This window comes from Protopterus annectens, chromosome 9.part0, assembly GCF_019279795.1.
Source record: "Protopterus annectens isolate FY-2018-M chromosome 9.part0, PAN1.0, whole genome shotgun sequence".
NCBI lineage: Eukaryota > Metazoa > Chordata > Ceratodontiformes > Protopteridae > Protopterus > Protopterus annectens.
Window position 1 is genome coordinate 1,153,171,180 of NC_056743.1, and position 22,034 is coordinate 1,153,193,213.

Sequence of the window (22,034 nt, forward strand, 5' to 3'; positions counted from 1 at the left end):
TCCACTCATCAAGATTTCTCTTGAAGAGGGCCAGTGAGGTGCTCTGTTTGACATGTATGGGAAGTCTATTCCATAGCATGGGCAGTCTCTGGGTGAACCTGTCCCTCCAGCACATTCTGTTGATTGTGGTAATGAGGTTGAGGTCTCTGGAGCATGTGGTGCGGAGGGGTTGGGATTTTTTTAGCTGTAGCATTTCTAACAGAGCTGGGTCAGATATGGCTTTGTAAGTCAAGCAGAGGTTGCCTCTAAATAGGTGAGACAGAGAATAGAGTTTTTTTGAGTCTGTCCATATAGGACAAGTGTTTAAGGCCTAGGATCCTCTTTGTGAGGTACTTTTTGTGGCTTCTCTAGTTGCAGGTGTCTAGTGAGGTACATATGTCAAATGGGGCATTTTACTCCATGATTGGCTCTGAGGGTAGAGTAGAGGGAGACTGTGACCTTTTTCTTCCTGGGTGCAAAACCCTTAGTACTGAGATATAGTTTCATAGGTTGGTACTAGGCTATTAGCCCTAGGGCCTATACAAGCCTAGCCATAACAATTCCCTGGATATTTCTTCCCATAATATTTACTTCCCTGGACCCACATAGGACTTTTTTGACCACAGTGGCAATGCGGTGGTCAAAAGAGAGGTTGCTGTGAACCCGTGTTCCCAGATCTTGTATAACGCCTTCTGTGTTTAGTGGACTACCATCGATGTGGTAATTCATAGGAACTGGGTTTTTCCCAAAGGGGATGATGACACATTTTTTTGGCATTTAGCTTAAGGCCATGCTTCTGACCCCAGTCGTTGGTCTCAGTGAGGCCTTTCTGTAGGATGTCAACATCACCTGGGGAGTTAATAATGCCTCCCAGCTTGCAATAGTCTGCAAACTTGGTCAGACAGTCCCTTTGTGTAGGCCTGGACTTCTGAGAAGTAGATAAACAAGAGAGGACCCAGGACTGATCCCTGCGGGACTCCACTCGTGACTGGTCAGCAGTCTGACTTGGAGTCTGTTACTTTCACACTGTGGGTTCTGCCTGTGAGCTAGTTTGCAACCCACCTAGTGATTTAGCGGTTGATGCCTAGCTTAGTTTTATCAAAGGCCTTGGCCAGAAGGTTGGCTGTATGAACCACCTTGTAAGGAAAAAAATCCACAACACTGTCTAGAGCTGTCCGGCCGTTTATTAAAACACACTGAACAGACTCACTGAACAGACTAAGCGCTTTCACCCATAATTCTGTAGGGCTTCATCAGAGTGAAATAACCAAATTGCACTGTCCTTGTAAAGCACATTAAGTAGTCAATCAATTAAATATAAAACAATGAAAAGCAAAAGTATCATAAGAAGCATACATAATAAAAACATAGATTCTTTGTCACTCTGAAGCCCTACAGAATTATGGGTGAAAGTGCTTGGTCTGTTCAGTGTGTTTTAAACAAGTTCATTCTGTGTGTTTTAATAAACGGATGAAGAGCTCTAGACAGTGTTGTGGATTTTTTCTTACCAGTATATTTGTTTCTATTGGTGTATGAACCACCTTGCCTCTGCCCACAGTTCTGTCAGGTTCCACAGAAGCTGTATATGTGGCCTTGGACATTGCTGTTTTAATCTGTACAGCAGTAATACTGGGTGCCTGGCAATCTACTGGTATTGTGATTGGCCCTTTGGGGAAGGAGAGAAGGGTAAAGTTGGCACTGAATCTGTTGGCCAGCATATTGGCAATATCTGTTGGCTCGGTATAGGAGGTACCATTGCGCAGTAGCTCAGAGCAAATCTGGGTATTGCCGTGGAGATTCTTTACATAACCATGGAAGACCTTGTGGTTGTCTTTACTATCTGCTGCATTTCTGTTTTCATAGCTACCTTTAGAGGATTTGATGAGGTATCTCAACTTTTTGTTGAGGCTGATAAAGGAGTTTTTCCAGTCTTGGGACTTAACCTTATTCCGCATCAGTTTCCTCCTTCTGTTGTAGAGTTTGTTTATGGCAGGGGACAACCATATTGACTTCCTTTTTTTGGAGGAGGGCATCTTGGTTCTGTTGGGTGTGGCAAGATCCATGCTTTTGTGTACGTGTTTGTACAGTGCATTGGTGTATTATTTGGCAGTCATGGAACTATTCTCCATTTGCATCTGTGCCGTGAAGTTAGCCACCTCTGTTTTTAGGAGCACAAATTTAGCTTTGGATAAGCTTTTCATGGTCACCTTTGCGGAAGGGGTGGGAGGGATGTGGATTTCCAAGGTGATTAGTTTGTGGTCTGATCTAACCAGGGAGGAGTTGACTATTGATGTAGAGCGTTGGTCACCCGTGTTAGTAATGACCAGGTTGTGGATGTTGCTGCCTCTAGTGAGGGTAAAAATGAGCTGGTCTGGAGCATTAGAATTAATGAATTCCAGGAAACGTTGGGCAAGTGTATTGGGACATGAGTAGTTTTCCCAGTTAATGGAGGGGTAGTTGAAGTCACCCAGTATGAGTGTTAGGTTGGACCCTAATATTCTCCAGGGTGCTTAGGAACGTGTAGTGCGAGTCTTGGGACATGATTGGGGACCTATAACAGGCTGCAACCTGAATCCGCTGTCTTACCCAATGTTAGCTGCACCTGAAGTATCTCTGATGCATTTTGTTGGGCTAGCAGTCTGGAGGTGTGCGCATCCTTTATGAATATGGAAACGCCACCGCCTTTGGAGCTTCAGTCCAAGTTCTGGGGCCGAAAGGTGTGGAATGAGTTGTAGCCTGGTAGTGCAGGAGTATTTTCTGCTGCCTCGAACCAGGTTTGTTACAGCACAAATTTCGATGTTCTCCATTTTTTAAGGAGTGCTTTGAGCGAGTGCATTTTGAGATTTGGACTTCTGGCGTTGAGCAGCATGACCCTCTGACTGCATTTGTCTGTAGTTGTTATGGTGGTGATTTGGTCTTTGGAACATTACCTAAAAAAGGCACTGTAGGGGTGGCAAGAGCCTTGGCCAGTATCCGAAAGCCCAGGGGTGACAGATGCATGCACTTCAAGGAAACGAATTATGACTGCATCATCTATTGCTCTCATCATGGATTTCGAGATCCATCTCTGAAGGTGAATTGACATGTCTCAAACACACAACAGTTTAATAATGGTCAGAGACCCAGTCAAAATCTTCTATTTTCAGCATGAAGATATTCACAGTAAATTAAATGGGGAAAGGAAGACAAAGGTATGGTGTAAGTGTTTTTCTCCACTAACAAGATAATTCCAAAATTGAAAAACATGATGTAGCAAATATTTGTAGATATGACATTTATGGGTTTGCACTGTATTTATGAAGAGGAATGACACACTAAAGGGGTATATGCAAGGTGTATTGCTACATAATTTGTTAGCTGGTGGCACAGTGAGCAATATGGTCACCTCATTACTAGTTCTCTGGTTCAGTTCTCAGTTGGGTGTGCCTTTGATGTGGAGTTTACATGTCCTCCTGTGTTCAAACGGGATTTCACTGGGTACTCCAGTTCTCTCGCCATATCCTAAAGGCTTGTGGGTGGACTTTAAATTGCTCATAGGGGATTTGGTGGGTGGGTGTATTTGTGTGTCTGTGAAATGTGGATAGAAAGGCCTGGCAATCTAGTTCCATTCCTTACTTGCCTAGGAAACTGTAGCCATGGTGGTGCAGCGGTTGGCGTTGTCACCTCACAGCAAGAGGTTCTCCCATTAGATTCTTGGCTGGAGTGCCTTTTGTGTGGAATCTGCATGTCCTCCCCGCAGTTGAGTGACGTTTAAAGACATGCAGGTAGGTGCGTGTGTGAATGGACTTGCCTTCTTTGAAGGTTGGGTGTCGGGCTAGCAACTCTGCACCATAAAAATCTGCCAGTCATTACCAGACCGGAGTTATGCGGTGGCGACCCCTAACCAGGAAAAGCCGAAAGATGGACATTTGTTTACTTGCCCAGGAAACTCTGGATTAGCTGGTTGTTCGTTGTGGTAATGGTTGTAAAAAATAAAAATCTTACTGAAGGAAGAATATATATTTTTTTGTAATAAATTTAGTTTTTGCAGAGTTAAATTTTAGTCTGTCTTTCAATTAAGAAGATTTTAAAACTAAAGAAAGAAGAATGGTCCAGTACTCTTCAATTTACAGTTCACGTCCAACATCATAGTTGAATTTTTAGTCTTTCACAAAATTTTGTGTGTTTATGTATGCATCAGATCAGAGTTTTTGTCAAATTGCATTAAGTGCTGTCAGCATGCTTCCCTCGGGGCCATCCCTTAGCTTTTATGTGTAAACTTATCTTGAAAGTTGTGCCACATCTTAAAAGTTCTTGAAATTGGTAGGTCATTAAACTGGGGAGGGAATTTTTTGTAAAGGTTAAGCAACCCCCCCCCCCCCCTCAACCTTTGAGCCTGTAGTGTCTATTTTCTTTCAGTTTGTAACTTTGAAAAAAATAAACTGTATTTTCCCCTTTTCATCATCTGTAAAAGCTTCAGAATTAGTCTTTGCTATCCTGTTTCTACAAAGTACTGCTGTTTTTGACTTATCCTTACATCTGTGATTTCTCTGAGCCAAGATATCCAGTTTAATCCTTTTTATCAGCCATAGCTTGTTGGGTGGGTGATTGCACCTTTTGTATGGATCCCTCAAAGATGCTGGAAAATCTCCAGTTGCAGGATTAAAACTTTCAGGAAGTTAGGGTGGGTTTTTTTTTTTTTTTTTTTTTTTTTTTTTTACGTGAACAGTCAGAGCCTTTCTGTTATGAAATAGCTGGACAAGCTCTCCTGGGGCAGTATAAGATAAGCACTTATTTTCCTTCAGGATCTGGGACTCTGCCAGCATTTTTCAGAAATGCTTCATTTAGGTATATCTTAGAGGTTTAAGTTATTTTTGTACAGTTTTGGAAAACATTGCAAGATGGTAATTGTAAAATTAGGGAATGTTTTGATAAGGCACTTCTATAAGGAATTCTAGATGGTACATTCACCTGGCTGTAGATGTATGGCTTATGGTGTACTGCTGCACCCAAAGGATATGTTTGGAGAAATAAGCATAGGTTCATAGGTGTGTACTAGGCTAATGACCACTAGGGTCATTTTAAGCCTCGCCATGCATCCCAAATCTGACAAGTTCTGTTAACCCTTGATAAGTGTAAGCAAGGACTTGGGAGCTGAAACCTTTATGAGCAGGGGCCTGGGAGATGAACCATTTACAGGCTGCATATGTCCATTAGAGACATGGGTACCAAACATGGGATGGAGTTCCTGTTTTCCATCCGGTTGTCCAAGTTGCACTTTAATTGGGTTAGGGAGGATCTCTGCTTCACTTGGATGTGGAGCCTGTTCCAGAGAAGTAGTGTCTGGGGTATATACCTGTTGGATCTATGACACTGGATCGAAAACTGATTTTATCAAATGACTTTTACACTGAAAATACCATTGATAGAAATAATTTTTTCTCCAAGAAACGAGGAAGTTGCTGTAAAGGAGGTTGAGGAATCCCAGAAAAAGGAGGGAGAGATTTCCATACCATGAAGTAACCCTGATGGATGATTGAAAAATAAAAAAAAACATGAGTCTGTAGTGATTAGACTCCAATTTGGAAGACAAAGGGAGAGCCAAAGGGACAAAGAAACGTGGTCTAAATGTGGCAGATAAAGGAGATTCTTGGCCACAGAAGTCTGAGAAGCCTTAGCAGAGGGGGCCCACCTCCCATCCTTCCTTTATTTAGAGGCCTGGCAGAGTTGCTTGAGAACAAAAGCAGATCTAGAAGGGTAATTCCTTGAACTTAGGAAAAGGAGAGAGAAAAATGTTTAAGGTCTGCAAGGATTAGTCTCTCTTGAAGAGACTTAAGTCAGCGGCAGCAGTTCCAAAAAGATGTGCATTATCCAAAGGAGCACCCAACATCTTGGCCTTAATTTCCTCAGGAAGAGTTCGAGGACAAAGCCAAGAATAGTGCCTCATGACTGACCCAAAAGCTGCAGCCCTTGTATAGGTGTCAGCACATCATAAATACACTTAATAGAGTGGTGAGCAATTTGAGAAGCAGAACTTTTATAAAAGATGAAGCAGACTATTTGCTATCAGAATCAGGGAGGGCAGAGAACCTGACAAGTCTGAACAATCAAGGCCAGAGCATACATGGTCGCATGGGTCTGGTAATTTAATTATTTTACATTTGTTTACCGGGAAGGTCCGACTGGACAGAGCTGTCCATTTTCGGCGGACGCCTGGGGAGAAAAGCTCCAGAACAATTGTTAACATACTATGTACATAAGATATTCACCCATTCAGTTATAAAAATGTAGCAGACCATAACATATGATTGCATAAGATATTTGCATAAGCATAGTGGTTTAGACATACAATTAAAAGTGTTGTAGGTAGTAACATTTGATTTTTGTTCATACAGTATGTTTAGTAGAGAATCTTTAAGATGTACTGAAGATAAGACAAAGGAAAAACTAAAAAGGAGGAGAATATAGACTAGTTCATATGAGGTGCATTGACATTTTTAATTTTTATTTATTTTATTTATTTTACATTCGTTTACCTGGAGAGTCTGACTGGGCATAAAACCCTTTTTCAGTGGAGGCCTGGGGAGAAGAGCACCATTATTAGTAGACTATTTTTTGTTAGTAGAAAAACAAAATTGTATAATGCAATGAAGAAAAAAAAATAGTAACGGGCATTCATAATGGTAAAAAGACTAACAAAATAAGTTGGTCAAGTGGGAGACGAGACCAACAATCTTAGTCTGTTCTTACAATAGTAGCAAATAGTGACACTGTATACAGTGAGAGCAATTAGGATACTTAGTCTTATGTACAGGTAACAGAAGCTGAAGACTTAAAAATGTGATGGATAGTAACAGTAAAAAAAAGAACTTATGACTTAAATTTAATGCTCATTACATATGCATTTAAAATTTTAAAATCTGGTAGTTCCATGGTGTGGGCTACCCATGCCTAGTACATGTGTAAATCCAGGAGGTGAAGTGGGCTTTTAATGTGATGCTTGAAGCATCACATTCGGGAAGGGAAGGCTGAAAGGGAAAGCTTTTCAACTTAGTCTAGGTGAGAGGTAGTGGGTATAGATGGGGCAATGGGGAGTAGGTGACAGTGAGTTGGTAAGTAATGTGATAATAGTACATATGTGGGAGTTTTAAAAGAGGTTTGATAGCGGAAAGGAGTTAGCCAAGTGCTAGGCAGTTGCACGTCCAGGAGTTGTTTAGGTGGGAAATGAGCTGTTTTTTGAAGATGGTTTTATTAGGTTTCACTCTGATTTGTAGTGGTAGGGAGTTCCAAGTCTTGGCAATGTTGCTAGAATACAGGGAGTCACCAGAGCTGAAATGGCTTTTGGTGATTGCAATTAGTGCCTTGTTAGTGGATCTAAGTTCTCGGTTATTGGAGCAGAGAATAATCGGGTCTTGTAAGGCTGGTTTGTACAGTATATGGTGAGCTAGAAGTTGATTTAGAGCCAAGATGTTAGGGAGTTCAAGCCAGGAAAGCTGTTTAAGGGCCTGACTGTGGTGGGTGTGGTAGGAGTTTGTAGTGAATTTTGCTATTTTGTTGTAGCATACCTCTAGCTTGTTTGAATTGCTCTTGTTTAGATTATATGGGGGAATAGTTACTACTGCTTTATAAGGATGAAAGAGCATAAGTTGGGTCTTTTTAGGATTTAGTATTAGCTGCGAGTTTGTTAGCCAGGTTTTGATGCATGTAAAGGCGGCTTGGGTCTTGATTTGAAGTTGTTGGAGGGCGGGGCCAGAGCAGATTAAAGTGGAGTCCTCAGCATATTGAACCAGGTTTGCTAGAGGGGTGGCTTTGTGACTATTTGTAAATATAGTGAAAAGTTAGGAATCCTAGGATTGATCCTTGGGGTATTCCTAGTTCTACAGGAAGTAGGGGTAAGGGAGTCTTTCCACTGAACAGCTTGTTGGTGATGGGAGAGAGTCCTTAAACCATAATAGAGTGGATGTAGTTAGTTTTAATTCTGAGTGATGTTAGTTTTGTATAGGGGACTGTATCAGATGCTTTTGATAGGTCAAGGAAAACTGCAGACACTAGTTGGCCGTTGTTGTGTTGCATATTTACTAGATTACTAAAATGGATGAGTGTAGCGGTAGTGCTATGGTTGGGGCGGAATCCGTGTTGAGTTTTGTCAAGAAGATTGTTGGAGAGGAGATGTGTTAGGACCTGGGTGTGGATACATTTTTCCATTATTTTAGCCAGTGGGGAAAGTATAGCTATAGGGCATTAGTTTGTTAGGTCAGTAGAGTTCCCCTTTTGTGAATTGGTGTAATGTAAGAGATTTTCCAGAGAAGTGGCACCTTTTGTTCTGAGATTTGTTAATTATTATAGAGTCTGGGTAGGAAATTGCTTTGGCTGCTTTTTGTAGGAATTTGGCAGGTAGTTTGTCTACTGCTAAGGTGGTGGGTTTAAGTTTGGTTGAGTGTCTATAGATTGTGTAAGTTGGAACAGGTTGAAGGCTGAAGGAGTTGGTGTTTTTTGATGGGCTATATAGTATAGTGGGGGCTGAGGAGTGTGGGTCTGTTGACAGCTTTAATATAGAGTTGGTAAAGAACTCATTGAGTTGGTTGGCTGTGTTTTTAGAGGTGGTGTCTGTATTTGGATGAGGAGTTGATTTACCTGGTTGGAAAACACTGTTTATAGCTGCCCAGAACTTTTGAGGGTTGGTGGTATGCTTAGTTTGAATTTCACTATAGCATTTTGGTTTGAATTTCACTATAGTATTTTTGTTTATCTAATCTGATTTGCTTTTTTACAGTGTTTCTCAGTTGTAAGAATGTTTGCCTATTGGGAGTAGTTTTGTTTGTGGCAGGTGTCCCATGCTTTGTCCCTTTGTTTCATAAGTTGCCTAGTGCTTTTAGTAAGCCATGGGGCATAGATGGTTTTAGTGCAGATCTGACTTGGTGGAGCAAGTTGGTCGAGAAGGCCTAAGAAGATAGTGTTGAAATACTCAACTGCTTCATCTAAAGGAATTGTTTAAAAGAGGGGACCAGTTAGGGCTGTATTAAAGTAGCCAGCCTTGAAGTTTTTAGTGTATCTGTTGTGTTTAAGAGAACTAGTTCTAGTGAGTTTAGTTTGGTCTCTGAAGAAGGTTGGGAGGTGGTCGCATAGAGTGTCCGGTAGTGTACCAAAATTATGGGTGGAAGATGGGCGATTTGTGAGAATCCAGTCTAGTACTGATTCTTTTTTGAGGTTTTGTCTACCCTAGTAGGGTTTTATAAACTGTGAGAATCGATAAAGGTTAATATGATATGAAGGGTGGGGTATTTAGTCTTAACTTAGCAAGTAGGATCTCTGCATTATTAAATGCAGGATTTCTGTTAAATAGTTCAACACTGATGTTCTGATATAGGAGAGAGCATGTCTACCTCCTCTTAGATGTATGGTCTTTTTGTAGTATGCTGTAACCAGGGGGGAGTACTTCCTCATTTTTAATGTGTGGTTTAAGCCATGTTTCTGTAAGGAAGATAATGTCAGGTAAGTATAATGCTATGTTTGCATGGAGCTCAGTGGTTTTGTTAAGGATGCTTCTTGTGTTATGACTTATTAGAATATCAAATTTTCGTTTAAGTAGGCTAGTATTGGTTCTAGGCTGATTTTGGTGATTTGTATGACTTGTTATTGGTCCTGGGTTTGGGGTTGATATCACCACTGCATAGTACTTGAGAGGCTATGTTTATTATGGTTTGCAGGTATATGGAGAAGGCTAAGTCGCATTATATGGATACCCTAGATTTGCTTTGATGGAGTTTGTAGGAGTGTTGGTCGTAGGTGGTGTGGTTAGGGTGAGATGAGTAAGGGGTAGTTAATGAATGTTGGAAGTGAAGATGAGGTAGGGTGACTTGCACTGGGGATTGTAATGTTGTTCAAGTAGGGTGAGGTTAGATGGGCTGTGATGGTGAGTGCTAACGTTAGGATTATTTGGGAGTACATGTTTGCTTTGTCAGAAGCGGTAGGAGTTTATAGAGAACCCTGTGGAATGTGTAGGGGTCCTGACAGAATATAGTTAGGGTGGATTGCAGCAACTTTGAGAGTGGGGAGGTACTGTATGTAGAGTGTCTAATATGCGAGCAAAGGAGGGGGAGGGGTGGTGGTGGTTTGTTTGGCTGCGGGATAGGGGTTAGCTGTAGGTGTGGTAAAGTTAGGTATAAAGCAAATGAGCTAGGGGGTGGGTGGGAAAGGGGTAGGGAAGTGGAGCTGGCAGAGCCCTACCTAGGAGGATAAGAGCTGGAAAAAATGAAGGTAAGAAGTGTTGTAGCTTAAAGACAGGGATTATGCCAGTTACTGTGTTCCACTATTTATTCACAGTGAATGGAAAAAATAACTGCTTTGAAGGGACTTGGGTGACTTTACAGTACACAAGTCGTACTGCAGAATTTAAATCTTGGCTAAGATTCAGTTTAGTGGTCTGCTGCCAGCTCGTGGCAGTTAACTGCAATGGCAGGAACTGGAAAAAAAAGGGAGGGAAGACCTTGCAAGTGTGCACGCTAAGCTAATGTAATAAAATTAAGTAAAAGCACTAAGAATTAATAACCCTAAAGGCCGAAGTGGAAGCAGTGTAAACTTTCTTGCCAATCCTGTTCATTGCTCTGCTGTCCTTTATCAGAGGGTGAAAGTTTAGAATGTTTGTAAGAAGAGACTGACACCACAACAGGATCAGTAGGACATTTAAATAAAAATAAACAATCCCAGGAACCTTATAGAACCAGGTTTCTAAAGAGCAGGAAGCTGAGATTCAGGATACTTGGACACAGCAATGAAAGTATTTAACAAGGCAGCCAGTGCAGGAGAACTTGCCGATTTTTAGGTTTAGGAGTATCCACCTGAAGCAGCTCATATCTTCCCTGAATATCCTAGCAATTGTGGCCCTAAAGGACAGTTTCTCAAAGGGAGACTCTGGGTTAACAGACTCCTCTTCATCAGAAACATAAGCCACATGTGAGGACATCTGTGAGGAATATGATAAAGAACTCTGACTGGGAATAGTCAACTAAAAATATGGTTCCCTAACAGTTTAGAAGGGGTAGATGTTCAAGAGGGCAGAGGTAACCTGCCAAGCTTGAGCAGTCAAGGCCAGAACATACTTGGTCATGTGGGTCTGGTAATAGCCCTAAAGGTCCATAGAGATAAATCCGAACACCATGGTTTGTGTGCCTTCAATTACCCATCCAGTGACTGGGTAAATTATTCGTGCTTAAACTCATTTGCCCAATGCTTCCTCAACTTTAATTCCAATGCCCTTAACCAGCTGATTGACACCCCCCACAAGGATGCCAACATCCTGGATCTGGTGCTTACTGCCACTGTGAGGCCCTGGTGAGATCTGACCACAAACCAGTCTCATTTGAAGTAACTAGTGCACCTAACCCCCCCCCCCAGCAGCTACTAAACTAAAAAACTTCAAAGCAGATTATAACCTCTTACGGGATGGTATAAATAGTTTCACTGCACCCCCCCGCCCAATGGAACTGGTAGCTATGCTGAGTTCTTCATCAATGCTTTTTACAAACACCTGTGTAACTGCATTGACTCTGCTGTACCTGATAGGACCAAAACAAGCTCCTCAAGGAAGAGCATACCTGTCTTGTAGACAATGCCATTAACAGGCTTTACAGTAAGAGGAAGAAATTGCTATCTAGGAGTAAGAGGTAGCTAGCCTTAAACTGGAAACACTCTCGCATCAGCTTAAACAAACAAGTAAGACTTCTTGTGAAGTCCTCCAAAGCAAACTATGAATCCATATAAGCTTCCTCCACTAAAGACAACCGTAAGGTGTTCTTTAGTTACATCAGTAATCTAAAAGGAATGGCCCAGATTTTTGCCTAGTTGGTAGTTAATACCACGTATATACTGAGCCTGTGGGCATAGCTAAACTGTTGGCTGATTTCACTCCCCTATCCCTGCCACATGCACTCCATGGCATCTGTATCACTTGTCCCCTACTTTCTATCTCTAAAGAGCAGGTCTTAAATGCCCTGTAAGACAAAAAAACACAGAATCTGTGGGACCTGATAACATCCTAGGCTGCATCCTACATGGGCTGCAGCATGAATTAGCAACACCATTGGGTAGTCTTTTCAAACCCAGCCACTGGGGATGCACAAGCCAGTGCATTTCTTTGTGCCGGTCCCATGCCTGGATAAATGGGGAGGGTTGCATCAGGAAGGGCATCCAGCATAAAATTTTGCCAAATCATACATGCAGTCAACAGTAGAGAAATACATACCGGATCGGTCGAGGCCCAGGTTAATAATGACCGCCACCAGTACTGTTTGCCAACAGGGTGCTGGTGGAAATTGGGCTACTGTTGGCCGAAGGAGGAGAGGTGGAAGGCATGCCTGAAGGCAGGTAAAGACTAGGACTGTGATAGTGAGGGTTGGAACTTTGAATGTTGGCAGTATGACTGGTATAGGGAGAGAGCTAGCTGATATGATGGACCCGAAGGAAGGTTGGTATATTGTGTGTGTGTGCAAGAGACCCGATGGAAGGGGAGCAAGGCTAGGTGTATTGGAGGCGGTTTCAAATTGTTTTATCATGGTGTGGATGGGAGGAGAAATGACGTAGGCATTATCCTGAATGAACAGTATGCTAAGAGTGTTTTGGAGGTGAAAAAGCGTGTCTGATAGTGATGTTTATGAAGCTGAAAATTGATGTTGTAAAGATGAATGTTAGTGCATATGCTCCACAGGTTGGGTGTGCGATGGATGAGAAAGCAAAATTTTGGAGTGAGTTGGATGAAGTGGTCATGACTGTACCCAAGGGTGAGCGACTGGTGATTGGAGCAGATTTCAGTGGGCATGTTGGTGAGGGGAACAGAGGGGATGAGGAAGTGATGGGTAGGTATGGTGTTAAGCAAAGGAATGCAGAAGGTCAGATGGTAGTGGATTTTGCGAAAAGGGTGGACATGGCTGTGATGAATATGCATTTTAGCAAGAGGGAGGGGCATAGGGTGACATACAAGAGTGGAGGAAGATGCACACAGGTAGATTACATCTTGTATAGAAGGGCCAGTCTGAAGGAGATTGGAGACTGTAAAGGGGTGGCAGGGGAAAGTGTAGTTAGGCAGCATAGGATGGTGGTTTGTAGGATGACCTTGGTGATCAAGAAGAGGAGGATGAGTGTGAAGGCAGCACCAAGGATCAAATGGTGGAAATTGAAAAAGGCTAATTGTGAGGTGATGCTCAAGGAAGAGTTAAGACGGGCACTGGGTGGCAATGAAGAGTTACCAAATAGCTGGGTATGGGTAACTACAGCAGAGCTAGTAAGAGAGATGGTTAGAAAGGTGCTTTGTGTGCCATCTGGAAAGAGGAAGGAGGACAAGGAGACCTGGTGATGGAATGAAGAAGTACAGGAGAGTATACGGAGAAAGAGGTTGGCGAAGAAGTGGGATTGTCAAAGAGATGAGGAAAGTAGTATAAGGAGATGAGGTGCATGGCAGAGAGAGGTGACAAAGGCTAAGGATAAGGTGTATGAAGAGTTGTATAAAAGGTTGGACACTAAGGAGGGAGAAAAGGACCTGTACCGATTGGCTAGACAGAGGGACCGAGCTAGTAAAGATGTGCAGCAGGTAAGGGTAATAAAGGATAATTAGAGAAATATACTCACAAGCGAGGAGTGTGTGTTGAGCAGATGGAGAGAGTACTTTGAGGGGTTGATGAATGAAGAGAATGAGAGAGAGAGAACGTTGGATGATGTGCGGATAGTGAATCATGAAGTGCAGTGGATTAGCAAGGAAGAAGTAAGGATAGCTATGAAGAGGATGAAGAATGGAAAGGCTGTTGGTCCAGATGACATTAACCAGATTGTTTAATGAAATCTTGGAAAGTGAGAGGATGCCCGAGGAATGGAGAAAGTGTTTTGGTACTGATTTTTAAAAATAAGGGTGATGTGCAGAGCTGTAGTAACCACAGAGGGATTAAACTGATCAGTCACAGCATGAAGTTATGGGAAATGGTGGAAGCTAGGTTAAGAAGGGAGGTGATTAGTGATTAGCAGTATGCTTTCATGCCAGGAAAGCGCACTACAGATGCGATTTTTGCTCTGAGAATGTTGATGTACAGAGAAGGTCAGAAGGAGTTGCACTGTGTCTTTGTGGATTTAGAGAAAGCATATGACAGGGTGCCTAGAGAGGAGTTGTGGTATTGTATGAGGAAGTCGGGAGTGTCAGAAGTATGTAAGAGTGGAGAAGTCGGGAGTCTCGGAAGTATGTAAGAGTGGAACAGGATATGTACAAGGGTAGTGTTACAGCGATGAGGTCTGCGGTGGGAGTGATGGATGCGTTTAAGGTGGAGGTGGGATTACGTCAAGGATCAGCTCTGAACCCTTTATTTGCAATGGTGATGGGCAGGTTGACAGACTAGATCAGGTAGGAGTCCCCGTGGACTATGATGTTTGCAGACGACATTGTGATCTGTAGTGAGAGTAGGGAACAGGTGGAGGAGACCTGGAGAGGTGAAAGATGTAGGTAATTTCCCAACACTTGACACTACTCAGTTTGAATTTGTCAAAGGGAGATCATGCCTGCTAAACTTGGTGGACTTCTTTGAGACTGTCAACAAGGCCCTGAATGAGGGGAAATCTGAGCATACAGCCTACCTAGACTTAGCCAAGGTGTTTGACATTATCCCCCACTTGGGCATCATTGACAAACTCACCCAGCTAGGTATCAACCCTTATTAGATAGGGTGCTAACTGGCTCCGTGATGGAACCCTTCTAGTCAAAGTAGGAGAATCTACCTCCAGCAGCAGACCTGTAACAGGTGATGTTTCACAGGGATCAGTTCTGGGACCTCTGTTTAGAATCTGTTTCACTGAAGTACAAGCAAAAACTAAAGGTTTGTGACAGTTTGCTGATGACTGCAAACTTGGAGCATTCATAGAATCTCTAAATGATATCAACATACTACAAGAGAGTCTTAAACAAATGATTGGTGCCAAAGTCATGGCCTTAAACTCAATGCAAAACAAGTATTATCCCTTTCAGTAAGGGCAATGCTCGTGCTAACTAACACATTCATAGCAACACCTTAAGTACTCGCTCGGTGATGAGAGACCTGGGCACACAGGTTGACAGCAACCTTACCTTTGACCACAGTGGCAAGAAGGGCATTCTATATTCATGTCATATGTAAATGCACTGCCTCCAGAAAAAAAGTTTTAACTTCCCTGTGCTCTTCCGTCATCAAATAATAAAGTACGACACCCCTTTTTGGTATGTACCTTTCCAAGCATCTGCAGCAATTGGAGAGACCACAAAGGTTCCTCAAGGAAAATTCAATGTCTTCCGCATCTGTCTTATGCGGATCGTCTGAAATCATTGACAGTTTATTCTGTTTCATACAGACTATTCAGAGGCTACCTGTGCCTTGCCTACAAGGCAGTCTCTGACCCTACTTTATTGGAAATGCTGCATCTCCATAAGTCAAATAGTACACTGGTTATTCCCTCAAAAGACCTTAACCTGTTACGTGACATTAGTAGAACCTGCTGGAGGGTCAGATTTATTTCCCAGAGGTTACCATGCCTTTGGAACAGGCTCCCACTTCATGTCAAACAGAGCACCTCATTGGCCCTCTTCACCCCCAGTCTGGACCATTGAATGGGTTACCATAAATTCACCCCAAGGGTTCCACTTGTGTCCCTCTTGGACATGGGCAGTAGGTGCTGATTGTGGAAATAAGGGTAGAACATGGCTAGGCCTGTAAGGGCCCTAGTCCCATTAGCCTAGTAACTTTCTTTGATCCTATGAAGGAGGAGCAGGTACTGAAACCCCTTGTGGAGGCTTTATGGCTATTAAGGCAGAAAACAAGCCTTGAGTAAACTCCTGCCATTTCCTTTGATGATCCATAGGACAGAGTGAAACATACTTCAGTTTTTGCCTTTTCTTAGAGGGGACATCAGCCCTAACAAATAGCAGAGGTTCCGTCCCTTGGTGAGATTCTAGAAGAAAACGTGGAACTTCCTCCCTGATCAGTATCTACAGAATCTCTCTAGGACTCTCATAGTCAAGGTTCCCCCTTGACATCCAGATCTGACACCTCCAAGGCCTCTGAGGAGGTGCAAAAAAGATGGATCCCTGGTGGCCTTTGGGGGTGGGGTGGAGTTGCTGCAGAGGAGTACGATATAAACACTGAATGACCTACAGAACTATTACCTGCTTCTAGAGGGATGTCTGGTGGAGGCTGGACAGCTAAAGAATCCGATGGACTTCTTGGCTTCCTTCTTACCTAGTGGGAGTATCTTAGGGTTAAAGGATTCTGCCATGGTACCCTGGGCTAACTGTCTAAGCCATTGTCTTCCCTGGCCATTTATCTTGGAACAAAACAGCTTCTGAGTGTCCTGGGCGCAAATGCCTTACTAAAAGAGGTATGATTATGGGAAGCTTCCAAACTGTTTGTGATCATCTTTATGGGGCATCTGCCTCCCACACTGACAATTTCCCCTCTTGGATGGCATGAACTCTAGGTAGTGATTAAAAATACAAGACCAAGAAAGTACATTTAAAATAAAGAAAGTAAATTTAAAATAAAAATAACCCCAATGGGGCACTTGTCTGGTGTTGCTAAATATTCATTACAGCAACAAAATGTTCAAACCAACTGACAACAATATCGCACGAACTGGCAGCAAAAGAAGGCTATTTGGGTCCATACATCCCATTTATGCCCTACTTTCTATAACATAGTGACATATGGGGTAAACAAGATCTCTTAAGCTTATCTATACTGGCCTAGCAACTGGCTGCCCATGGCGGGGCACCCCTTCTGTAATGAATGCTACAGTAGTGATATAGGACATCAGATTGTCCAGTTGCATGGCCTGGGGAGTGAGACTACAGAGTCATTGCTAAGACATGGTAGTGCTGTTAGTACCAACTGGTGACAGGTTTTTGCATCGGATAAATGGGAAGGGATGTGCATTTTTGCTGTTGTAGTGAATTGTTTGCGTTCTTTCTCTGTAAATGACCCTTTTTTTTTTTTTTTAACTTTTTGTAGTGAAAATCTTACTTAACTATATTCTCTAACAATTTAAGAGTGGAATCGTAGATGTGACCTTTTATTTAGTTTGTTTCTCTTTGCTGCAGTAATGTACAATGTGCAGTGCACATAATGCTAGCTGTTGAACTTGGAGAGCATTTCCATTTGCTGAGCACCTGGTGGACATGCTGCTTTCTGCTGCTGTAGACTCAGTCTATCCTTATTTTGCCCCTGGTAATACTTTGCTTCTGCTAAGAGGCCCGACTGTTCCAAAACTTTCTCCTTCCTATACTGTTGCTCCCGTTGTAAGAGGAGAGTTGACCACTGCTGGCTGCATATTTCTCCCCCACTGCCTACCTGATACTTAAGTTGCTAATCAGAAATGGATTATCAATGTTCTAGATTAGGAACCCTTCTCTTGTACTGGCTGTTAAGCATTTGTGCTGTGTATTCTGTTATGCCGACTTTGAAAAGCAAGTGCATATATTCCTTCCACATGCTGCTATTTTTGTGTTATTTTGCATGTTGGTTCTGCACTTCTTTTGTAGGTCCGTGTCATTTCCTTTTTTATTCTTCTAGGAAGAACTGGATTATCGTACACTTCAGATAAAGAACAGAAAGCTTGCAGAAGCATTGGACCAGCGTCAGACAATTGAAGATGAGCTGAAAGAGAGGATTGAAAAGCTAGAAAAACGTCAAGCAACAGATGATGCCTCTCTGCTTATTGTGAATCGCTACTGGAGTCAGGTTCGTATGTAGTTTGGAAGATCCCCTTACTGAGGTAACTGAATGAGAAATAAAATTACTTAAGCTATTTGAAATACTTTGATTTTTTTTTTTTAAGCTACATATCAGAAGTTATGTCGGTCACTTGGTTAATATATGTCACTGTTTTAAATCTGGGAATGAAAGGGTGACAATTTTTTTTGTTTTGTTTTCTCAGCATTCATTTTCACGCCTTATTTCTTACTTTTCTCTCATTCAATCCTTCACTGACTGGACATCTAAATTTAAAGTCGATATATTTGTTATTCCAGATGGAGGACGTGTATGAGTGCAGGAGTCTGAATGCTGTTTTTGATAAGATTCTGAGATGCTGTCACACAGTACTTTTGTGACTTTTTTTTTTTTCTTTAAAAGGCAAAGCTTCTCTGGCCCCTTACTTAACATGATTGACTCTGAACTCTCTGTTTCTTGAAGAAAAGTTTGATTTTCCTCATGTAGTATATTTCTGGTGTTTTTTCAAAAGTGTAGATTTTGCAAGTGCCCTTTGAACAGCTGCCCATCAGATTAATGCCCTAATCTGATTTTGGATAGTCAAAAGATTCATGACAAATCATACATAGATGCATGGGGGTTATGTATTTGAAAAGCTGAAAGCAGATACAGAAGGAATCACCACTTGGAAATAAACCTCCGTTGTAGCATAAAACCGTCTTTATTTGCAAACCAAAGGATAAAATGAGCGCTTACGCGTAGGATAACTACGCTTCTTCAGATGTAATTTAAAATGAAAAAAGCTCTTATTTTATACAAAATGTTTTGGCGGTAAAACCAAACAATCAATCAATTAACTAACTAAATGAGTAATTATTTAAGTACTTAAAGTGCTCCTTACTATTTAAAACATTTAATGCCCATTCCAACATAAGTTTTCGCAGTTATATTTAAAACATGCAGTACAGAGTGTAAAAATGCTGCGTATTCATACCAAGTTATGCAAAAGATCTTTCAAGCGTCATTTAGAGGAATTAAAAAAATATACCTCATGTTTACATCAAGCTATCATTCATTATACCATGTTACATAATTTTTTAAACAGTACTATACAAATAACCTGAAGTCATAAATGAGACAGTAATAGTGATACCATAACTGTAAAAATTGATAAGACAAATCGCAAATTTCATACACATTCAAACCTTCATGAATAAAGAATTATACTGATAAATGATACCATCAATAAGTATATAATTTGTTGCAAAATCAAGAAAATACTATAAGGTCCATCCTATATACTTATATAACCTATATAATAATGTATTTCTATTAACATAATTAACAATTTTACAAACAACAAATAACGGATATTCTAAAATATTACTATATATGAAATGCAAACATTACCATCAAAATTATATAACAAAAATAAAATAGATTATATGAAAGACAAAAAACATTAATTTATGTTTTTATATACCCAACTAATGTTAAAACAAAAAAATATATAACATTAAATGTACAATATGTGTACAAAAATCATTAAGGTTTTCTATTATTTAATACTGGTTTGATGGAAATAAATTGATTAATGCCTGGAATAATGTGTGCAGAGTGAGTATCCACTTGAGTTCCATATAAGCCAGATGGTTAATACTATCTCCTCTTCTAGGATTTGGAACAACCAATTGCAAAACTATAAAACTAAAACTGTGTGTGCTATTATCTTGTATATGTTTTGCTAACGCATTTTGTTCGTTACCTTTTTTGATGTCATAAAGGTGATTATATACCCTATCCCTTAGCCTCCTTTTAGTGAGGCCTACGTAGAATACATCACAGTTTTCACAAGTTGCCAGGTATATGAGATTAGTACTATTACAGTTGGAGTAAACTAATAGGTGTAAAGGTATATAAACCGTCTGGATGTTTAAAGATCTGCTTCTTAGAAATGTAAGGGCACATGTGGCAATGGCCACATGGATAAGTTCCACTCTGAACAGGTCTAGCAATATTTCGCATATTAATCTTCTCTATACATAATAGTTGTTTCAAATTACTACAATTCCTATAACTAACTAAATCTAGGATATTCACCAACAATAGACCGGGTGACAGGATCCATAACCAGCACGTTCCAGTTTTTACTGATTAACTTCTTTAGGGCAGTGATGTCACTAGTATACTTCAAAGTGAATGAAAGTTCATCTCTAAACTTTTCATTAATAGACTTCCTTGTCAAGGAAGCATGCTTAGAACCACTGTCCACATTATCAGTAGATGATAGTGTGGCATCAGTGATCTGTTTACATTTTGTAATCATTTTATTATTGTAACCTCTCTCCTTGAACAATTCTAATTTTTCAACTTCTAACAGAAAAATGTCCCTATCTTGGCAAATTCTATATATTCTATTGAGTTGGCTTTTAACTATCCCTGGGAAGGTATATCTGGGATGCATACTTTCATATTTCAATAAAGTATTCCTCCAGGTAGGTTTTCTATAGAGAGAGGTACTAATAGTTCCCTTATTAAGTTTCAAGGATAAATCCAAGAAATGAACTTGATCTTGTGAGGTTTCTACAGTAAACCTCAAAAAAGAACTGGTGGTCTCTAAATCTTTAATGAAATCATTAAACTCAACATCATTTCCTTCCCAAACCATAAAGACGTCATCCACAAATCTTTTGTATATTTTAACATTACTATACTGCCTATGTTTGAACAAAAAATTCAACTCCCATTGATGGACAACAAGATTTGCATAACTGTTTGCACAGGGGGTGCCCATGGCAACCCCCCATTTCTGCAAATAATACTTGTGCTTAAACATAAAGATATTATTAAGTACAAGGTCCATTAAATGGTTAATTAAGATTTGTCTACTGTTACTATAGTTGGAACATGACACCAAAATTTCTCTTATAGCTTGAATTCCTAGTTCATTTGGAATACACGTAAATAAATTTTTTACGTCCATGGTAACTAGTAAATAATTAGTAACGTCTTTCTCTAACCTGAGCTCTCTAAGAAAGTGTATTAGTTGATAAGAATCTTTAAGGATGTTAGGAACTGCATCAACTATGGGTCTTAAAAGATGTTCTATAAAAGATGAGATGGTAGATGTACTCCATCTCTCACTAGATACAATAGGTCTCATGGGAACCGGCATAACATTTTTGTGTATCTTGGGTAGACCCTTAATGATCGGAATGGTGGGGAACTCAATCAAAAAATATTCATAAGTTTCGCAACTAATCTGGCCACACATTAGCAAGTCATAAAGATCTTCTTGTATATTTTTGATAGTAGTCCTAACAAACTCATTTGTTACTACTTGGTAAGTACTGTTATCTGAAAGAAGCGAGGCCATGGTGGCTTCATAATCGGCAGTGTTTAAGACCACTACGGCCCCACCCTTATCAGCTGGCTTAATAGTAACATCAACATTATGTTTTAGCTTAATGAGCGACTTCTGTTCATTCTCCGTGATATTAAAATAACTGCCTTATTTCTTACTTTTCTCATATTCAATCCTTCACTGACAGGACATCTAAATTTAAAGTCGATATATTTGTTATTCCAGATGGAGGATGTGTATGAGTGCAGGAGTCTGAATGCTGTTTTTGATAAGATTCTGAGATGCTGTCACACAGTACTTCTGTGACTTTTTTTTTTCTTTAAAAGGCAAAGCTTCTCTGGCTCCTTACTTAACATGATTGACTCTGAACTCTCTCTCTTTCTTGAAGAAAAGTTTGATGCTAAGTTGTCAATCTCGCCTTCATTCTTGCTGGATGGGGTTCGGAGCCGATCCTCGGCTCCGACTCGGCACTTGCTTTAGCTCGAGAACTCCTTTTACCAGCTCGAGGCAACCCTATATCCCATGATGCAAGGCGGAACTACCCCAGATCTCGTTTGCCGCTTAGCGAAAGAGGTCTCCTTTGCCAGCTGAGGTAAGTTTTTTCTTGTTAAAGAAGAAAAAGTTTAGTTAGGGGTTTATTTTTTCCCTTTAGTGTTAGATTAGCCTGTACTTAGTTACAGCCCACCCTATTCCCTTCCTTTTAAACTTTTAAAATAGTTTTTCAGTTTAAAGTTTTAGTCAGGCCTAGTTCCCCAAGTTATTCCCTTCCTGTGTGTCTGTGTTGGGATTAAGTTGTGTGTTTGTGGGACTGTTTGTGTCTATCCTTTTTAGGATGTCTAGGGAAGGCAAGGTCTCAGGCTTCAAGAAGTGTGACCAGTGCTGTCAGAAAATGTCCCTGACAGACGGTCACACTTCTTGTGTGTATTGCCTTGGGCCTTTGCACCTGCAGGACTCCTGTGCGTTGTGTCATGCTTTTAGCCAGAGAGTCCTGCAGGAAAGGAGGA

At 40.9% G+C, this 22,034-nt stretch overlaps 1 protein-coding gene across 1 annotated transcript in view; it reads left to right on the plus strand.

The window, feature by feature from the left end:
• RNF20 (ring finger protein 20) overlaps nt 1–22,034 on the plus strand; it is a 1,863,764-nt gene that overhangs the window by 25,155 nt on the left and 1,816,575 nt on the right. Inside the window, exon 3 of the mRNA XM_044084026.1 lies at nt 17,529–17,696. Within this exon, the coding sequence (XP_043939961.1) occupies nt 17,529–17,696 (168 nt within the window). The remainder of the gene's footprint in view (nt 1–17,528; nt 17,697–22,034) is intronic.